The sequence below is a fragment of the Alternaria postmessia genome (genome assembly GCF_024291825.1).
Source record: "Alternaria postmessia strain BMP 2775 chromosome Unknown scaffold_41, whole genome shotgun sequence".
Taxonomy (NCBI): domain Eukaryota; kingdom Fungi; phylum Ascomycota; class Dothideomycetes; order Pleosporales; family Pleosporaceae; genus Alternaria; species Alternaria postmessia.
This window is the reverse complement of record NW_026260114.1, coordinates 1-19,286: the sequence shown is the minus strand read 5'-3', so window position 1 is coordinate 19,286 and position 19,286 is coordinate 1. Positions and strand designations below refer to the sequence as shown.

Here is a 19,286-nt window from a genome sequence, read left to right as displayed (position 1 = left end):
ACATCATACGACTGCGTTCGGCACTGTCTTTGGAGTTACTTCCTCTGGGTTCGCGAGTGCGTCTGCAACACCTATGACAGGAAGTCCATCCTCTTCAGCGGTACTCTTCTTTGAAAAGAAGTGCCTAACCTTCTCCTCAATATCAATACCCTTGGCCTGCCATTCGACTCCCTCTTCGAACTCATCGAAAGTTTCTCCGGCTTCTTTTGCGCGCTTACGGATCCCACGAGTTCGGATTAACCAAATCATGTGTGAAGCAACCATGCTCATCTCGATCGCGCAGCTACACGCCATTAGTCTTCTTTCCGAATGGTTGTTCCCTATACTAGCACATACCATAGTGCGTACATCGTGCCAAAGAGCACATCAAACTCGTTCTGGGTTACCAGAGCCATCAGAGAGAAGAATGCGCCGTTCCAGTCGATGGCCAAGAATATGAAATCAATACCCACAACGCGACCTCGTCTTTTGAGCAGCTCAAATGGGATAGGCATATAACCTGCGATAAGGGTGAGGAAAGCGACAATGCCAATCAATAGGACTGGCCATTCTAGACCTCTCGAGTATGGCTCTCGAATAGCATATACAAGCCCAGTTTCTATCCCTGCAAAGCAAATCAGAAGCGACAATAGCAGGAGCGAGGCTGTCCAGGTCCGCCATTTCCTAGTTTCTGTCAGTTTTGCATTTTCGAAAGGCATGACCGTCTTAGTACCGGAACTTACCTGCTATATACAAGACACTGCGCCCAACTCACACCGCACAACACACAGAAGCACTGCGGTTGGACGATGAGGGGGATGTTGAATTGCTGTGTAATGGCATACACACCAAAGGGTACACCGCTGATAGACCATAGAAGCATCATGGACTCAGGTAGTCCCACAGTAGACTTGGTTCTCCAGTTTCTGTATATCTGAGGTACCAATTGGACGCACCAACATATTGTGCCAATGGTGCCAAGCACGTTGGCTGCTGGAGGTATCGAAGTTTGCGGCGCCATAGTGGTAGAAACAGGTTGCGAGGAAAGCAGCGACCTAGTAATGCAATTACCGAGGGTGCGTGTATTGAAGGTATCCCGTAGCTGATATGAGAGGTATAACGTCTTACAACCATCGGTGGCGAACTAGCACGTTGAAATATTGGGCCACTGCTTAGCCCTCAGCCTATCCGATGACAGTGCGAATTCGAAGCGCCTCATCTACCGAATCGCCTATGAGCACATTTTAGCAAAACTCTTCGACCGCCGGCTTGTTCTCCGCTCTATCTGTGAATGATAATTGCATACCTATGACTGGTGGTTTCGGCGTTCGCTTGGTTCCGTGCCATGGGTAGAAGCTAGCACGCTACACGAGTCTGGTAGTAAAATAGCACGCCGTGCATGCCGTGCTGATCACTTTCTCCACTATTCTCTTCGATTGGTAACCCAAATAGTAAACTCTCGGTATGCTACCCGAGTAGCTATTGACGCCCGCGGAACGCTTACTTAGACGAACTCCTGGCTATTTGAACAATGAATGTAGTGATTGACTTGACTCAAGAAGGCCCTTGAGATATCGTATTGCTGTTCTATCAGCGCCTTTATTTCATGAGCTATGTATATGCTTTTCCAGACTGCAGCTCCCAATACGTGTGCAGTGGCTCGTGAAGTTGTCGGCAGATAATCAACAGGGCAAGTCCAACGCACCTAAATTCGTATTGAAGGAACAGATTTGTTAGCTCTAATCGAATCCACAACGTGATGTGAGTAGGCAGGGTAGACACTTCTATCGTTGTACAATCACCTGCTATTACGGTTGCTTCCTGGGTACTTTCATGTTTGTTTTTCTTTTGTAGAAATTCGCCAATACGTGAAATATCATCCTGCATCACTTATAATTACGGATTCACTGTAACAGTAAGCGATGATAGTCCCATCTGGACCAACAAAGAAAAAGTGAAGGAGACGAGTGCATTCAGTTATATATGATTGCGTACGCAGCTTTTCTAAAGGCCTATAATCTATTGCTCTCTACCTTTGTAAGGGGAGCAACCCTCTCTGTCATCGGCATATGGTCAACACTCCAATACAATACACTTGTAATCTTCTTCCTCGTAAATCTTGAGTACTAAAGCGAAGTCGAGCCGAACCTTGCCTAGGAGAATTTTGCCCAACAAGCACAATGGTCTTCTAAGGCAGCTGAGCACTCCCTTCCAAGATAGCCACACCAGCCCGCCTTGCCGACTTCTTATCTCTTCCCGCCAAGTCACAGAGCAAGATGCGCAAACGTATTCTTGCCGCTGCCCCCAAGGAGTCTAATCCGATAATTCTGCACCATACGCCGGGCTTCGCTTCTCTTGCAAGCAATTTGCCTCCAAGTTTAAGTACGAGTGAGCTAAGGACTATAAGTTTTGTCTCCAGTAGCTTCGAGAGGTATAAGCCTTTGGGTGTTAACCACCACGAAGTATTCCCACGCAGTCCGTCTTCTTATCGTTGTTTTGGTAATAAGCCAACGGTCCAAACCGTTTCCCTCGCCATCCAATATTCGGCATTAGTGGAATGAAGAATTTCTACACGATGAGGCCTCCATATCCGGCATGTGATCTCATAGCCATGCGGCAAGACATCTGACACAATCGCCTCGCGTGTTGACTTCCAGACGCAGAAAATGCTTGTTCTCCCCACCGTTCCACCATAGCAACCTGTCATATTGATTCTTCCAGCTCCTTGGACGATCTTCTTCTTGAGATATCGAGAAACGAGGCGGAAGATTTCTAAGGTTGCCAAGCGAGGATACAACTATGAAAAACTTTGTGGCGCATTCGGTGAGCGAACCCAGTCGTCTCGATCGTGACGAGTCATCTTGTATTTCCTATCGGACGTATTAGAGTATAGGCACCAGCACGACACAGCTGGGCACACGCAGGAGGCGGTGCGAAGATGAACATCAGCCCACCTGCTGATACCAAAACAAGAAGTGGATGGATCAGCTGAGAGCGGCCAATAGTGCAGCTAGACATAAACATTTACAGTCGAGAAGATAGTGAATCTAGAACTGTTAATCTTCCGTTCAGTGAAACTTTACGGCTGCCAAAGATTGGTTGTTATATGTCCTGGTATTTCTTTGGTGAAAACTTTGCTGTTGCATACCAACGAATGTAAGCCGAGGTTCGTGATGTAGTATTAAACAAGATATTCTCAAACTATCTCGAACCGTGTTCATAGCGGAGAATACGTGCATGGACCTGATGTTATGTCTTAATGAAGGGAAAGATCATTTCGCCGATTATGTAAGATACATTCAGCGCTAGCAGAGTGCTGCCGATCTTGACATACGTCACCTCTTCCGCACTCTCGGTGCCAGTGACGATCAAAGCACAGAGTACGAGATGGGCTGCTCTGTCGCCCGTCTACATATTGCTTTTCTGGCAGCTGAACCGCAGTCACACTCATTCGTACTAGCAAGTTGTTGATACTTGATTTTGCGACTGCCTTTTTCCACGCAATGACAATAAATGTGACTGATAATTGGCGCGCTCGGCCGGAGGCGCAATGGAGCATGAAAACCACCGAGCTCCGCAACCTTAAACCACGCACAGAGATGGTTTTGGCTGATGTTGAGGAGAAGCAAACCAAAGCCACCACGTCTCAAGTATGGCTCATCCAATCAGCACAGGCGGGCAGGGCGCCCGACTCCTATTGACGACACAAGCAACGTCATCAAGTGCTGCTCGCTGCTCGAAGCATCTCAAGCGATCCAATTCAACTGTGCCATACACATTGTTCATGTTGGCATGTATCCTGTGGCGCAGCCTTTGAATGTCACCAGAATCGCAACGCCTATCAGCGCGTAGCACAAACGTACACGGGCCCCAAGCGACGCCGGATATCTCCATCCTGAACTTTGTGGGGTAGCGTAATTGGCTCCGCGATTTCCCCAGTAGTGCAAGCCACCGACCAGTGCAAGCAGCGAAATTTTCTTGATAGTCCCCAGGGCTCTACCTGACATCTCGCTATGCATTCCACGCCATCCGCACCGAATGCCTCCTAAGAGTCCTCATGGGCGACAAGTTCGCTGCACCTCCAGGTTTTACTGCTTGGGGACCATTTGTCCGCGACAATTATACTCCCATACTTGTGACCCGCACCGATATAGCCTTAGCAGCTGCAGCGTTTGGTTTGGCCAACTTCTTCGCCATAACCGCAGCTTTCATCGGCGTTAGACAGACAAAATCATGTCGGCGCCCAAAGACTAGCGCATATATCTGGATGATCTGGCTGGAGATTGCTGCCTCGGTGGCTATCTCTATCGAGTGTCTGTTGTATTTGTTGAGGATTATAAGGCCTAGCTTTTACTTCTTCATGTCTGTCTGCAAGTATACCACGGCCCGAGCATCTGTACTTGACTGACATCAGCAGTGCTATGCTGGGTCATTCAGATTCAGCTGCTTCCTCAAATTATCATTAATCGTATTCGTATCATCCTCCAAGACCGGGTACGAGGACGACGTCTCATAATAGGCACCGCAATCTATGTGACTTTGATCAATATCAGCGTTTTCATAATCTGGATACCCGCACGACTTCAGATCAGCCCAAGGTGAATTCTATGGTTCAAGTTTCACGATATCCGCTGATAATGGCAGATGGGTTCATATCAACGCTATCTGGGACCGCACCGAAAAAGTGCTGTTTCTTCTCCTCGACGCGTATCTTAATTGGTACTTCATCCGCGTTGTAAATGCGGATCTGGTCAAGAATGGCCTGACCAAGTACAACCGCTTGGTCCGTTTTAACAAGCGTATCATCGTTGTCTCTCTCCTTCTAGACGTTATGATCATTGGTGCGATGAGTATCCCGAACGGATTTGTGTAAGTCTAGCGCATGCCTGAGCCTCTCAGATCCAGTTCCGCTGACCCTTGAAGCTACGCTATGTTTCACCCGCTCGCATACTTAGTCAAGCTCAACATCGAGATGTCTATGGCGCATCTCATCAAAACCATCGCCTTGGGCCATCCGCACCCTAACAATGACCCTTCACTACTATTGACCTTCTCATCTTCACCTGGCGAAGACATGTTCAGCACCAACATCTTTGCAGAAGCGCCGCGGCAGCGACATTCGCTCATACGGGGTCTATTTGGTAGCGAGCACATCGTCTTTTCGCAAGAAGACGTTCGCACCAGGGTTCCTGGACATAGTTCTACACGCAGTGCATCAATACCTGACTACGAACTGCCGCCTTGGAAATCTAAAGTCGACAAGGAACCCGACAACGTCGCTAGCGATAACCTCAGTGCTGGTGAAGGCAGGAAAAGCAGCAATGCCTGTGAAAATTGCTGGCGCTGGGACAGTGGCGTCTCAAGCAACACTAGAAATCTGGAAGGGGTAGATGATATCTCCACGCCAGAGGCCGCCCACCTACCTGCTCATCGTCGTATGTCAGAGCTAGGCTGAATTTCGCTAGCGAGGTACGATGTCGTCGAGATGAAACTACTCAAGGATCTGACGACACTTCTGCGCCTTTTCTCTCCGCCACTAATGGCGGGTTTCCGTGCACCAAACGCCAGTAAACACTCAGGGGTAGCATAGGCTCAGTGTCCTTGACGACCCTACCGGTAATTGCACGAGCTGGCGTCAGGACATGACTCCGAAATCGACTGGCTCATGATGCGAACCTCATTACCCCAACAATGAGCACCTTTGCACGCAATCGCTCGTCATACAAGAGACACCAGGCTTCATATAAGAAAGTCATGTTACACAGCGGTGCTGCATCGGACGAGTTAAGACAGTCGTTGTCCAGGAGCCCGTTCCGCACGAAATTTGGACTCCACAATGATGTCAAAGAACGACGCAAAAGCGTGCTGTGCTTGCATCCAAGCACTCTCACCTGCCATGAGTGTGCAAGCTGCTACCAGAAATCACACCGTTCACTTTCAATCTAGCATGGAAGCTAAATGTGCTATTGCGGAATTACTTGACCAGAGTGCAACGAATTTGGCCCTCATCGTTGTCAAGGTCCCATCTCTGTCTGAGACCTAACCAACACAAAATTCTTGTTCAGTGTGAATTATTGGTCATGTAACGACACTCCACACGTGCTACGGGCGGCTGCTCGGTCGTACACTCTCAGGGCGACGGTGTCCGCTGTAGTTCTCACAGACTATTGATACAGAATGCAACAACATATATGTGCCGCAATACTCCTAGCTTAGAGTGTCACTTAGCAAGCCAGCCAGTTAGATATACGTACTACTCAAAGTCGGCGGTACAAGCGTTGTAGCCAATCAATATTGTGCAACGAGCATGATGCGAGAGGAAACCGATGCGTGGTATGCACAGCCAAAGATCGAAGTCAATCGACTAAAAGAGAAAACCTTCCCGTCTGGTGCTCTGTACCTTTCCCAGTGCCACGCTGTCGCCTGGTACCACGCAGGCAGCGCGCAAGTATCATGATGTGACGAAGACGTGCGATGTCTGAATTTCTGTATATATTCTAGCATAGCTCTACCGCACTACGCTGCTTGATACTTTGATACATGCACCTTCAGCTTCCAGAAGTCACTTTTACAGATAGAGAAACTATACCGACGTTTCCTACATACACAGCAAGTTCTCGAGATGAAGTGCCCGTTCTGTTTCATTGTCTTTATCGCCTTCGTCACAGCCAAAGATATCCGAGACGAGACACCATCTGAACTTGACAACGAGGATCCATACGCTACGTCACTTTTGTGTAAGTGGCCAAAATCTACTGAATAAAATAGTAGAATCTGACAACTCTAGACTCGGTCCCCGCTCTGTTACCGGTCTATCCTGAGCCGTCTTCCGATGTTATCGCTCCCAGTGCAATGCCCAGCGACGTCAGCTCTGATGATGGGTGCTCCACGGCCCTCATCACTATCACGACTACTCGTGCCGTCTCCGTCGTCACGCAAATCCCTTCCAGCCTTCTCACTGTTACTGGCATTGTCGAACTAAGCTCTTTCATGCCGTCTCAGCCGCTGCCTCCGACAACCGCAACTGGCGTCATCGAGACCAGCAGCTGGATCGTTCCTCAGCTACCGAGCACGGCCGTCACGGTCATCGTTCCGGGTAGCAGTGCCGTCGATGAGGAGAGTAGTGTTGTGCTCTCGCAAATCCCCTATCCTACTGCTAGTGACAAGCCACTCAGCACTACTAGCGTAGGAACAACCTCTTCTAAATCCCCAGGTCTACCGGTGTTTACTGATGCTGCTGATGCGATTAGGGTACCAGTTGTTGTTGCTGGTATTATCGGGTGGGTTGCTTTGGTGATGTAGGCGCGAGTACATATGATTGTTGCAGTGTGAAAGAAGAGGCAGGTAGCAATGTCACATGTCGAATTTGGTTCTACCAAAAGCCTGATTTAAGGAGCGTGTTCGCGTTGCTCTGCTAGATTACTCTCGTCCATTTTGCTCACCAACAGCCATTGATGGTATCATCTATCTAAGAACGATAGTGAATCGGCTGACACTTGTCGTTAGGCACGCTCGAATTGCTGACTCTCGACACTCGCCGCCAAGACGACTTGAATGCCGGTTTCACGATGCCTTTCTATGCCTGCCAGTTGCCATCCTGAGCCTGAAGAGCACGAGCAATAGCTTCATCGTTAGCTGAGTCGGAATCGGCTCCAATCTGCGCCTCCTCGCCAGAAAGAGCGATAGCACCCTGCCTATTGCTAGTCATGCAGCAAGAGTAGAACAAGCTAGCCCAAAGGAAGACCCTGTGCACGCGGATCAATCAGCATAGACACCTATCATACCTGGATGCGGAGGACCTACCAGTTGAAGAAGTTCAACCAAAGCAGCAGTCCCTGCCACTTATTGATCTTGACCCCACTGATCCACAGCCCCTGCTGTCCAGCACGATGAGCATCTCCTTCTGTCGGCGTACTAGCAACATGGCCAATGAAACCTATGATGGACATGCCGAACGCAGCGGCCATCTTGAGGATCTGGTACTTGACATATTTCTGCTTGGACAGAGTACCGGCGGCGGCGCGTCTTTGCTCTCGGACGATGAGGGAGATTGTCGTTGCCGAAGTCAAAATGGGGGTATAGAGGAGACTGAGAGTGAAAAGCTTGCGCTGGACAGGGAAGACAAGCGTGATGAAGACGGCGAAGATACTAAGGGCTGCGATGGCGATTTGGCAGCCTTGTATGATGCGTAGACGGGGAGAGGCATCGCGTGGGAGGCCGAGGCCGAAAGAGGGCATCTTGATAGAAGGCATACCGAGTCTTTCGTGATTGTAAGAGAGGGATGGTACGGGTGTAAGCGGACAAGGCGGGACTTACAGCGCTCTTTATGGAGGGGCTAGCATCTTCACCGGTTGCGCCTCAGGAACAATAAGGACGATTACCCCTGCAGCCACAAAATGTCGAAACCCCAAATTTGGTATTTTCCCATACTCGACTCGTGTCTCCTTGTTAGATGGGGTGCGCGATTGGCTTGGATGCCTGGAAACGGGGCGCGCGTTGCCGGAAGCGCTTCGCGTAGTTTAGGCGGCCAGCATGGCGTAGGCGCAGACGTCGTGTCAGGCTGTCAGCACACGACCTGGGATCTGGCGAGAGAGGCTAAGAGCGTGTATGTGTTGATGTATTGAATATGTAGCCCAGCGGTCCTTATGGCGGTGGTGAGCGATTGAAGCGGCTCGTTGCTTGAAGATAGTTTACGTGCTGAGTCGTCAGCAGTGCTACCAAATTCCACGAGTGCGACGAAGGCCCCAGCCGTCTTTGTGCTATCGCCACCACTCGAGCTATCGAATCGAACATTGTCATAAGACTTGCTCGCACTTCCCGCTCTTGTAATATCTGGATTTACTTTTGCGATTTGAGAACGCGTTACATTTGCCAGCGCGCCATGCTCGTTGCGACTGAGGCAGTCACCAATAACTCTTGTCGAATCATCCATAGCGTTGTTGGTCTCAAAAACAAGCATTAACAACAATCCGTTGGTCTCCGCTTGGTCTGACATCGAAGTCGGTGAGGATGCTGACCAGATTTCTTCGCCTGCGAAGCGGCTCATCTTTGCCAGGCAAGGCATAAATTGCACTGTCTTCTTTGTCGGATGGTCGAGAGCATATAGATACTCGGCCGATGCTAGAGCTTGGACATCCGAAGTTTCGTACAGTGCTAGATACTCGTTTGGCCCATGTTCAGGTTCGAGTGCGCGATAGCGGCGCGCACTTTGAAAGCCAGGGAGGCATACACGCTCGGGAAGGTGTTCGTTGGTCCACCAATCGTTCAATGCGTTCTCATCGGTTGTGGTAGGGTCGACCGATCCCCATAGAACGAGAACACCCTTAGACCTCCGAGAGGAGACAACAGAAGATGGTGATGATGCCATGTTATGCTGCTTGACAGTGCGGGATCCGCAACGGCTAGACTATTGATGGTACTACCAATAATCGAATTCCGCACAAACCAAAGTCTACCTAGAGATGCGAAATGCACAAAAAGATACGGAAGAGAAGGATGAGAGGGTGCGTGCGCGCAGTGCGCCTCTTAGGCTGGATTGCCATGTGGGGTGGTAGGCTGCCGATTGTTCCTGCATGTCCCCGCATCACCAAGGCTATTTGACCACTTGTTCGCAACAACCCTCTGAACCCAGTACACACACGAGTTCAACAAGTCATCTGCGTCGCGATATTACAGCCTTGGGGAAATAACGAGCGATTAGCAGTCTAGGTTATCGTCCAACAATGTCGACCTGAAACTGGCGTCACTCCGGCCTTGGTCGCCTAGAAAACGTCGCAGTCTCATTTCGCCACGGCGCGGCGCATAGCCGATGATATGCTCCTCGGGTCGCAAAGCCGGTCTTAGAAGGACATTGGATCCAAAAAACATCAGGAATGAAGAAGATTCTCACCTCAATTGATATCTGCATAGGTCTCCTAACTATCCTAAAGGCGTTTACTGCATTCCGATATAGTAGGAATGCAAATGTCGAACGATCATGACCCGAACAAAGGAACATCTTGGTACATCCAGGCCCCGGTCTTCGGACATAGTGTCACGAGTCAATGGCCCGAGAAAAATAGCATCTGGAAACCATGCTGGTGGAAAACCCTCTATCAAGTTCGTCCCACCGGCAGTTTGGATATGACAACGCCACGGATGCTTGCCTCCGAACTAGGCTCCTATTTTAATTGGCTTATAGGCTTCGTTCGAAGGCATAGTCTCATTTCCCACAAGATGGCCCACACGGCTAATGCAGATCAGCACTAGCCTGAAGGTCTTTCGCGGCAGCTAACAAAACAAGCTTCGATTCCAAACTCAGGGGAAGATAAAAAGAAGCAATGCGCCTCCTCGTAAAGGCGTTGGCACTGCCGTCAAGCCTCAGCTCGTATCGTCACTCGTTTTTACGACCACACTCCTTTATACCCAATCAGTCGTTCGTTACATTCGCAAAGTCTATTTACCATACCCTAATATAATCCTTGCTTTCTGAGTAGACCCACCAAACCCACCATGCATCAATCCATTGCTATTCTCTCCATCCTAGCAAGCGCGGCTTGTGCTCAAGACGTCGTCAGCTTCTTTTTCCCTGGTGGTACGTCACTCTAGTTCCAACACCGGCACAGATCAAGTCTAATTCGCGTAGGCTACGATGGCGTTGACCCTGTCGCGACCATTAACACCGTCAATCCCTCCACTACCGAGTTTCACATCGCCTGCCCTACGGATACCGACGACAGCGACGAATGTGGCTGGGGCCCAGGCCTCGATGTCACTATCCTCTCCCAAACGCGCTTCCAAGCCCAGATGTCGACCGACGTCGTATCAATGAGCCTCGGATGCGACTACAACGAAAAGGCAGTTGAAATGACTTGCACGGTGAACCAAGTAGGCGGCAACGATGACACTGGCGGTGAACCTATCACAGCGACGCTCTCCAGTGACGACGTGAAGTTCCTCTCCGCTACTGTTGTTGCTGGAAACAGCCTCTTGACTGATGCTGGAAGTGCTATTTCTAGCATGACTGAGTTCGCGCAAGGCGGTAGCACTATTGCTACTACAACAAGGAGTGCCAGTGCAGGTCTGATGACCCCCAGTGGATCTGTCATGCCGACCAGCACAATGGCTTCGGCTTCGGAGGCTACGTCTGCTGCTAGTGGCTCCTCCTCAGCGTCTGTGTCTGCGCCTGAGAGCACTGGTGCGGCTACCAAATACGGTATTGAGGGCTCTGTACTTCTCGCTCTTGCCGGTGCTGCTGCGCTGAACGTCTGGTGAATGTGTCAGTAGTAGTTGTGAATGATGAGTAATTCTTAATGAAACGGATGGTTGGTGAACATGATGCGGCTTATCCAGTGATTAGATACCCAACCGTGACTCGTTAAGACATGGCTTACTGACCACGTTCCGAAGCTTTTGGAAACAAACGATGCACCGATGGTTCACATGGCGTAACTATAGTAATGTTCACCCAAACCAGAAAAATAGCGTTCTTGTGCTTGTGTATCAGTGTAATGCGTGCGCAAGTGTTCCAATGACGATAAAAACATCGAGATACGTTAGTACACGACTATCGTACATCTTCATCTCGATGCTCGATGCATCCTCGGGTTCCATGTCGAACAAGGTCATCCGTAGTCTGCGCTCATGCCACTGAATTCACAGTGTTTGACGTACTGTGCCTAAGAGAGTAGCAGGTCTTGTTTGAGGAGCTCGAGGAAGAAGCTTCTGACAATACATGAGACATTGCTCTACGTTTGTGGTGCTTCGGTAATCTTCGAAGCAGTGCTGACCGACGATATATCTGCATGGTAATTTGATGGGTATACACTCAGGTATTGCGTCATCTTCATTCCCATCGTCTTCTTTGTGTTCAAAGTATTTGCGTAGACATATCCAACAGTCTGGCTCGATGTCGTTGGCGGGAGAGGCAGGAGTAAACTGCTAAGAGTATCGTGTACTGAACAGAACGCTGGAGAATGACTTTGTTTCAATAACCATCACGGACATTGAGCTTTGCAAAGGTCGAGGGAAAGGGCGGTTGTGTTGAAAGAAAACTCGTAGATTCCTGGTCTTGATTGGGACATCGTAGCCTTTCGAGGCTACATAGACTTGTTCAGATACTAACAATTTGGAGAAGAGGGGCTCCAGGCCAAGCTTACAGGTCGCGAAGTCTTTCACTCCACAGTTGAGTTGCAACAGAATTCTTCCGAAGGTGAGACAACCCGCGGCGGTGTAGTAACTCAAAACGAACCGAAATGCTATTAGAATGTTATGAAATTGCACTAGAATCATTTGAGGTGAATCAAACGTCTGTATAGTTCGAGAAGTCTCTCTAGCCATTATAGAGTTCAGTCGCATTCTCTGGTTGATTCCTTGGCAAACAGTCCAAGTCACCGAGAAATCGGTGGAAGACTCGACTGCGGATCGGAAGTTGTCTTTGATTTGAGTTAAAACAGGCTACAGTCTATAGTTATCCATTTGTGACACAGTAGTGGAAGCAGATACTGCAAGATAGAAGTGCTTCAATATACTTCTTTTGATTGCGTCTACCACCTACGGCCGTCGGTACGTGAGAGCAGGAGGCTATTGGCCATGGCGACGCTCTGGAGGTGAGATCGGAACGGAACAAACATTTTGTGTTGCGTTCCGGGAACCAATCGATTTCATCGCGCCGGTGGCTAAAGGTTCGTCTCTCCTCACCACAAGAATCCTCGCAGACCGGTTGAGTCAGACCATCCCAAGACCCCGGAGGAGTTCGGATCAGAGCTCGTTGACATGTCGCATTCCAAGGCTGCGATACTCCGGCTTCCCGAGGAGCTGCTGGTCCACATCACGGACGACGTCGATATCATCGACCTCCATGTTTTGTCAATCACTTGTCGGCGCATACGCCCAATCGCGCAGGAAGGCCTTGTTCGACGAGCAACTCTACCACTCAAAAATGTTTGGAAACTGGTGGACTTACTGCAAGCTTACTCAACCCTAGTCATATCCTTTACTCACCTTCGACTTGGTCCCATTTCGGAGGATGCAGCGAGAAGCATAGTCTCCAACCACAATGCCGCTCAGAGACCCCACATGATACACAGGGATTACTCCATGTGTGATACTGCTTTCGAAGAATCTAGGTGCACCTCAGCTGGAATGAAAGTTCTGTTGACTCTTGCGCGTGGTCTAAAGTGTGTGTCTATGGGTACAGTCTCTAGCCACAGCTTCGATTTGCTGAATGCTTGTATTCTCACTGGTCCCAATATATCCAGTACCGAAGTGGTCACGCGTTCGTACGAGAAGGCGCGATCAGACCTCCAAGCACGACTCGAGGAGGTCAATGTGGATCCCGACCACCCTGGTGCTTTCCCGGCGACCAGCCTAGTCATGTCCTTGCATCTTTCAGAATGTTCCAAGCTCAAGCGATTGGTAACCCCATACAGGACTTTGTTCAAAAGGCCGGGAGACAGGTTGTTGTCTGAATTCACACCTTGCCGGCTGGTCGAACAGCGTTACTACACCGAGCCTCACCGTATATTGCCGCCATCTCTTGAGTCTGTACACATAGTCTTTGGAACGGTCTCTCCCGATGTGCGATGGCTCGACAGGCTGATACTCAATGAAGTTGGCTTTCCGAAACTGCGCGAAGTTCAGCTGCTATTCAAGCAGAACCTTCTGTCAGCTGCCTGGAGCTTGTGTTGTTACCCTGACTCTAGGCTTCTGGCCACGCTTCGAGGATGGCAGGCATCGCGCGTTGATCTGACCACAAGATTCCGCATCGCGAGGTTCACTGACGTAGCAATAATGGAAACCAAGAGGGATACACCAGCGCCTTACATTGCCGGCGATATAATCCCTGCAGTCGAGAAGTGCCTCGCGACGACACTTGATCAACTAAAGGATGAACCCGAGATGTTAGCAGCACTGGGCTATGTAGCAGGGTTTACCTAATGTCATCTTTCCTTGAACTTGGCAGGGGCTCCAATATGAGGAAAGAAGGAAAATATGACATTCTTGGCAGTAATTTGTCCTGAGAGGCAGCTATAAAAAGTATGAAAAATGGTGTGGACGCAATGATACATGCATTGCAATGGTGCAGTGCTTGAACGTCGCCATGATGTTGTGAAAAAAGCGAGGGTTTGCCTAACCTGTGTACTGTCGAGCACGCGCCCTGACATCATCACCGGCCCGCTTCCCATACGCTCCATTTCTCCTGCATCCCTTTACCGTCTTCTCCAAGTGACCCCCACGATACCAAAGTCTAGACCCTCTGGCCTTCAGTAAACCCCAGCTTCCTGTCCTCGCATACATCATCGTACGAAGCGAATTCGCTTGTCGGCTTCACATATGACGATTGTTCGCGATGCTGCGCAGGGGCTGTGTGGCTGCACGCCCTTCAGCTGCTGCGCACCCGTTCATCACCACCACGATCAGCGACAGGGGTTTAGCAGCACAACCGTTACTCTGAAAGTCTAGATTTCCGCGCGACGAACTCGAAATGACGTCGATTGAGGCTCTGGATATACTCAGGATATGAGAGACAGCTACTATGCTGCTACCAGCTTGCACACTACAGGCTGCAGATCGTTGGAAGGCGCATCTAAAGGTCCAGACTGTCATGGTCGTGTCTACAGTCCCTAGATGTGACGCAGTTGTGGTGTGTTCAAGGTAGATCAGGCTCACTGCGCGCAAGGCATCTGCTCTACGGTGAGCTTGTTGTGCAAGAGAAGGCGAGATGAGCGTGTGGAGAGTTTTTGATCGCGATGAGACAGATCTGGACTCTCCAGACCATGGTCACGTAGTTGAAGAAGGTTGTCTATGTCTATACGACGCGTCGCATCGCATCGCTCAGAAGGTATAAAGGTGATAGCTCTACAGATACACTGATACAGAGAAGGTCGAGACGCTGGCTACAACCATAGTGCATTCAAAACCTCACTCTACCATCGACCGCATATCCCCTTACTTCAACATGCGCGAAGCTAAATATATCCCGCCCTCAGCGACCCGACCCGACACCCAAAACAACCAGAATATACCTTCAAAAGCCAACCTCGATAACGCTACGACAGCTCAAAGCAAACCCAAGCGTCGCACGAAGAAGTATCGCGCGATCGAACGTCCTGACGGTATCATCGTCGAGTATCCTCGGTATCGACCGGCAGGCTCATCGCAGAAGCCAACAATCGGGTTCAAACAAGACTCGATCCCTTCGAACTACAATTGCACGCAACACAAACCCACAAAAGAACCAACGCCGAGCAATGCAAGACACGATCTTGTGGGCATAGGGAGTTCTTTCTGTGAGGTGTCTGCAGATAACATCGGTAGTGACGTGTGTATCGGACCTCTAGGAAGAGGAAGAGCAGGATACAACGAAGAGGCTACATGCGAGAATGCATGTATTCAAATAGTCGCGGACAGAGGCGAGCAGCAGCTCTACCACGGGTCTACGCCGATGGCTCGTTTCCTACTTGAGCAAGGGCCTTGGAGTTCTTTTCCCCTCCACAAAGTTCCACAAGAGCCTTTGGAACTATACAGGCCTTCAGCGTCATTAGTGTCGAAAGGCATTGCTACGGGGGGAGACTCGGCATTTTGGTGCATTTGATCGTACCGAAGTCCTCTAATTCTTATCCATACACGCCTCAAGAAACAATTTTGAGCAAGCGGTGCGCGTTGTGGATCAAGTCTACTGCATGATGGTCTTTCTCTTGCATTATACTCGGGCAATCACAATCGCAATTCAAGCGTCTAACCCACAGCGGCTATATGGGAGCATCGTGGCCGGGAATGTGGGAGAGATGTTCACAGGACGAGCCTAGGAAACTGCAGCGTGGCTGCAAATGATCTGCATCCTGTAAGACGACGCCCGCAGTAGTGCTAGTGCGTACACATATCGCAAATAAAGTGTTGTGGCCAGGTTCCTCATTTGCCGTCGCAATAAACTGCTCAACATTGAGATAGATTGCGATCATGCCTGTTCCAGCATTGAGACAACATGAGACTCCATGCAATAGAATCTATGGCCAGTGTTAATCACAGAATCGGCCTATGAGCTCAGCCCAGTCTGACAGGCTTGAAACACGCCACAAGACGCTCGCAACGACGGTGGTGATGACGGCACAGCTCCACTGGTGTGCAGTGGCGTCCGCATCTGGACTCCTAGCTCTGCAGTAGCCAGCCGTTCTCCGCTCGTTACACGGCTGTCTGTGCTATTTATCCAGGTTCGCCCGCCATTCGCATGGTCGACAGGATTGAACTGCGATAACATCGTCTAATTGCTGGTGATACAACTTAGCAAAATGGCGCTGTTCAACATCCTCGACCAATTCGTGGACACCAAAACGATCCTTCTTTGCTTGGTAGTCGTACTGGTCCTCACTACCACTATCTTGCTGCCCTACTCGCATCGTATACCTGCAGACGCGCCGCCTCAAGTCAGCGACGATCTCCCCGTTGTCGGAGCCCTTGGCTTCTGGACCCAACGGTGGAACTGGTGGAGCGAGCGACGCGACCAGTCCAAAACTGGTACTTTCTCCTTCCATGTGGGGCCGAACATGGTCGTTGCGCTCTCTGGAGACAAGGGACGTCAGGTGTTTTTTGAGTCGAAAGATTTGGGCTTTGGTGAGGGCTGTAAGTTCCCTGTGCGAACTACATGTGAGGCACGTACTGACTTTGTACACCACATTCAGATTCTGTCCTATTCGGCCAAACGCCCAAATCAACCAAAGAAATCACCGACGAAGACAAGAACCTTGGTTTCGATGCCTGGTTCCATCGCCGCCTCACCTCCCTCTTGAAGCAAGAGCATTTCCGCCGCAATCTGCCTGTTCTCATATCTGACACAAAGGAAGCTCTAGAAGCCATCAAGAATGATGCCAGCGGCCGTACAAATCCCTTTGAGAGCCTTTATCGCATCGTATTCCGCCTTACTATTCGCATGGTAGGCCCTACTGAGATCGCCGAGGATCCGGACAAGCTGGAAGCCGCCTTGAAGATGTTCGAGATGATCGATAAGAGCGCGACCGCTACGTCAGTTATCTTTCCAAAACTACCTTCGCCGGCTATCATACAACGGACATATGCGGGCACGCGACTTTATATGATGATCGACAGTATAATTAAGAAGCGCGCGGCGAGTGACGAGAAAAACGAGGATGCTCTACAACAGATGCTAGATCAAGGCGATCGCGCTGTGAGGATCGTCGAGTTCATCGTTGGAGCGCTGTTCGCTGGATTGATCAATAGCGGTATCAATGCAGGCTGGGTGAGTGGATCTAGATGTTCATACTGTAAAAGCCAAAGAAAACTGAACTCTGCTAGGTAATCTGCTATCTTGCAACCTCACCCGAGTGGCTCGCCAAAGCGAAGGACGAGATCTGTAGTACTGCAGCGAAGTACGCTAAGGATCCCAAAGCACCCTTGCGCGATCAGCTTGACGACGTACCCATAGAAGCGTGGGAGGCAGAGTTTCCGATCATAGACATGTGTCTCCGCGATTCTTTACGACTGAACCTTCTCGGTACAGCCTTCAGGCGGAACATCAGTAGTAAAGGCATACCCACAGGCAACGGCAACGAAGTCATCCCCCCCGGCGCTTTCGTCACGTATGCCACTGGCGACATCCATCTCGACCCGGAAGTGTATACTGCTCCTCACAAATGGGATCCAGCTCGATACTCGCCAGAGCGCGCCGAGGACAAGAAGAAGGCGGCGCATGGCTTTGTCGGTTGGGGATCAGGACGACATCCCTGCCTGGGTATGCGCTTCGCTAAACTGGAGCAGAATATCATCACCGCATACTTCATCGCGACGTTCGACTTCACACTTGAAGATGAGAGTGGCAAAACACTCAGTGTCGCCCCTTTGGTTGACCACAATCGACACTCGGCCCACAAACCAGCCAAATTGCAGTTCCTCAGGGTTAAAACGAGAGAAGAGTAGATGGTATGTTCCCAGACGTCCGCATGAATACGAACCTAGCAACAGTGATGCAACCTGTTGCCGTAGCTCGCAGTGAAGGAGGTCGCTTCTCACATTTGAGATGAACTTGTTGGCAAATTGCAGAATATTGAAAGCATCAAGTGAATACCAAATTTGACACTCGAGAACGCGCATGTAGCCATAACCTCTCGTCTCATCAGCGTGCGTATCAAAGGCAATAGCTTTGGAACGAGTCACCTGCTTCAAGAATAGCGTCTTGGCGCGACGTGTCACACCCACCCACCCACCTCAGTCAACGAGCAGCAGCCAAGGACCGTACTGCACCACAACACTTCTTCTGTGCTCTAAATCGCACAATAAAGTTCGATTCTCACGATCTGGCAGAGTTCTTCAGGTAATTGTCTCACCAGACTCACTCCATTACGTCACAGACCATTGATCACATGCAGGTACCGCGATTGCCGCAGTCGTGACTGGCCATATTTCGCACATGCACACACAACCGTGTACCAAATCCAAGAGGAGTCCATCATAACGATTGGCGTCTCAACTCAACCATCCAAATCACATATCGCCCCACTCTTATATCGCCATGGCTCCAACGACACCACCCAGTTCTAGTGCCAGGAAGAGACGCGTAGCGAGCCCTGGAAGTGGAACAAAGACTCCCGCCCTTCCAAGGGAACCTGCAATACCGGACACTACCCCCAAAGGCGCGCAAGATGGTCACCAGCCTGATACGAGTGTGCGATCAGACGAAGTTGACATCCACCTCCTCCAGAATCACGGCCTACTTAGCCTGCCTTGCGAGCTTATTGAGATGATAGCCTCAAACCTCCTTGCCACTACGCATATCCTCAACCTCGGACTCGTCAGCAAACGGATTAGTGGGATCGTTCAGCAAACCATCGTGCGTGGCTTGGTCGTATCTAGCATGAATATTAGAGAATTCTTCGAAATGCTCATTGGTCACGCTGAGCTCAGCAACAAAATATCTAGTGTTAATCTCGGAGATTTTGGATACAGGCACCATGGACAACGTTTCTACGCAGATCCGATCGGTCTCCGCCCGAATTTCCTAGAAAATCTTGGCACCGCCATCACTGCGACTACCGGGCGAGTCGTTGACTGGAGCCTGGTTAGAGAAGACAACATATCTGTCGGTCCTGTATGGGAGTCAGATTCAGCCTTCTTTCTCAACGTTCTCGCAATATCCTGTCCAAGCATCAAATCGGTGACTGTTCAGCTACCCGAAGCTAGGGTATTTCACTCAGAGTTGCTAACAATCAATCCAAACTGATGAGACTGACTGACTGACTGATTGCTTGGCAGTCAGTTCAGTGTCAGTTTAGAGCTCTCGTCTTATCAGTCAGTTCAGTTTAGAGCTCTTAAACTGA

The 19,286-nt window shown here is 50.0% G+C and overlaps 7 protein-coding genes across 7 annotated transcripts; 5 read left to right on the top strand and 2 right to left on the bottom strand.

Annotated features, from left to right (window-relative positions):
* Nucleotides 1-3: 3 nt before the first annotated feature.
* J4E82_006719 (uncharacterized protein) lies at nt 4-1,000 on the bottom strand (the record flags this gene model as incomplete). The annotated part of the gene is made up of 3 exons (XM_051732974.1): nt 4-283; nt 337-663; nt 723-1,000. 3 exons carry the CDS (start codon nt 998-1,000, stop codon nt 4-6), a joined length of 885 nt encoding a protein of 294 aa, XP_051587188.1.
* A 2,482-nt stretch (nt 1,001-3,482) lies between these two features.
* On the top strand, nt 3,483-5,434 carry J4E82_006718 (uncharacterized protein; the record flags this gene model as incomplete). The annotated part of the gene is made up of 5 exons (XM_051732973.1): nt 3,483-3,629; nt 3,965-4,375; nt 4,423-4,577; nt 4,624-4,848; nt 4,903-5,434. The coding sequence occupies 5 exons, from the start codon at nt 3,483-3,485 to the stop codon at nt 5,432-5,434; spliced, it is 1,470 nt and encodes a 489-aa protein (XP_051587187.1).
* A 1,167-nt stretch (nt 5,435-6,601) lies between these two features.
* On the top strand, nt 6,602-7,281 carry J4E82_006717 (uncharacterized protein; the record flags this gene model as incomplete). Its single annotated transcript, XM_051732972.1, has 2 exons — nt 6,602-6,716; nt 6,767-7,281. The coding sequence occupies 2 exons, from the start codon at nt 6,602-6,604 to the stop codon at nt 7,279-7,281; spliced, it is 630 nt and encodes a 209-aa protein (XP_051587186.1).
* Nucleotides 7,282-7,555: 274 nt separating this feature from the next.
* J4E82_006716 (uncharacterized protein) lies at nt 7,556-8,231 on the bottom strand (the record flags this gene model as incomplete). Its single annotated transcript, XM_051732971.1, has 2 exons — nt 7,556-7,673; nt 7,783-8,231. 2 exons carry the CDS (start codon nt 8,229-8,231, stop codon nt 7,556-7,558), a joined length of 567 nt encoding a protein of 188 aa, XP_051587185.1.
* Nucleotides 8,232-10,470: 2,239 nt separating this feature from the next.
* J4E82_006715 (uncharacterized protein) lies at nt 10,471-11,232 on the top strand (the record flags this gene model as incomplete). The annotated part of the gene is made up of 2 exons (XM_051732970.1): nt 10,471-10,552; nt 10,604-11,232. The coding sequence occupies 2 exons, from the start codon at nt 10,471-10,473 to the stop codon at nt 11,230-11,232; spliced, it is 711 nt and encodes a 236-aa protein (XP_051587184.1).
* A 1,500-nt stretch (nt 11,233-12,732) lies between these two features.
* J4E82_006714 (uncharacterized protein) lies at nt 12,733-13,896 on the top strand (the record flags this gene model as incomplete). Its single annotated transcript, XM_051732969.1, has 1 exon — nt 12,733-13,896. One exon carries the CDS (start codon nt 12,733-12,735, stop codon nt 13,894-13,896), a length of 1,164 nt encoding a protein of 387 aa, XP_051587183.1.
* A 2,351-nt stretch (nt 13,897-16,247) lies between these two features.
* Nucleotides 16,248-17,889, top strand: J4E82_006713 (uncharacterized protein; the record flags this gene model as incomplete). The annotated part of the gene is made up of 3 exons (XM_051732968.1): nt 16,248-16,578; nt 16,638-17,212; nt 17,269-17,889. 3 exons carry the CDS (start codon nt 16,248-16,250, stop codon nt 17,887-17,889), a joined length of 1,527 nt encoding a protein of 508 aa, XP_051587182.1.
* Nucleotides 17,890-19,286: the final 1,397 nt, after the last annotated feature.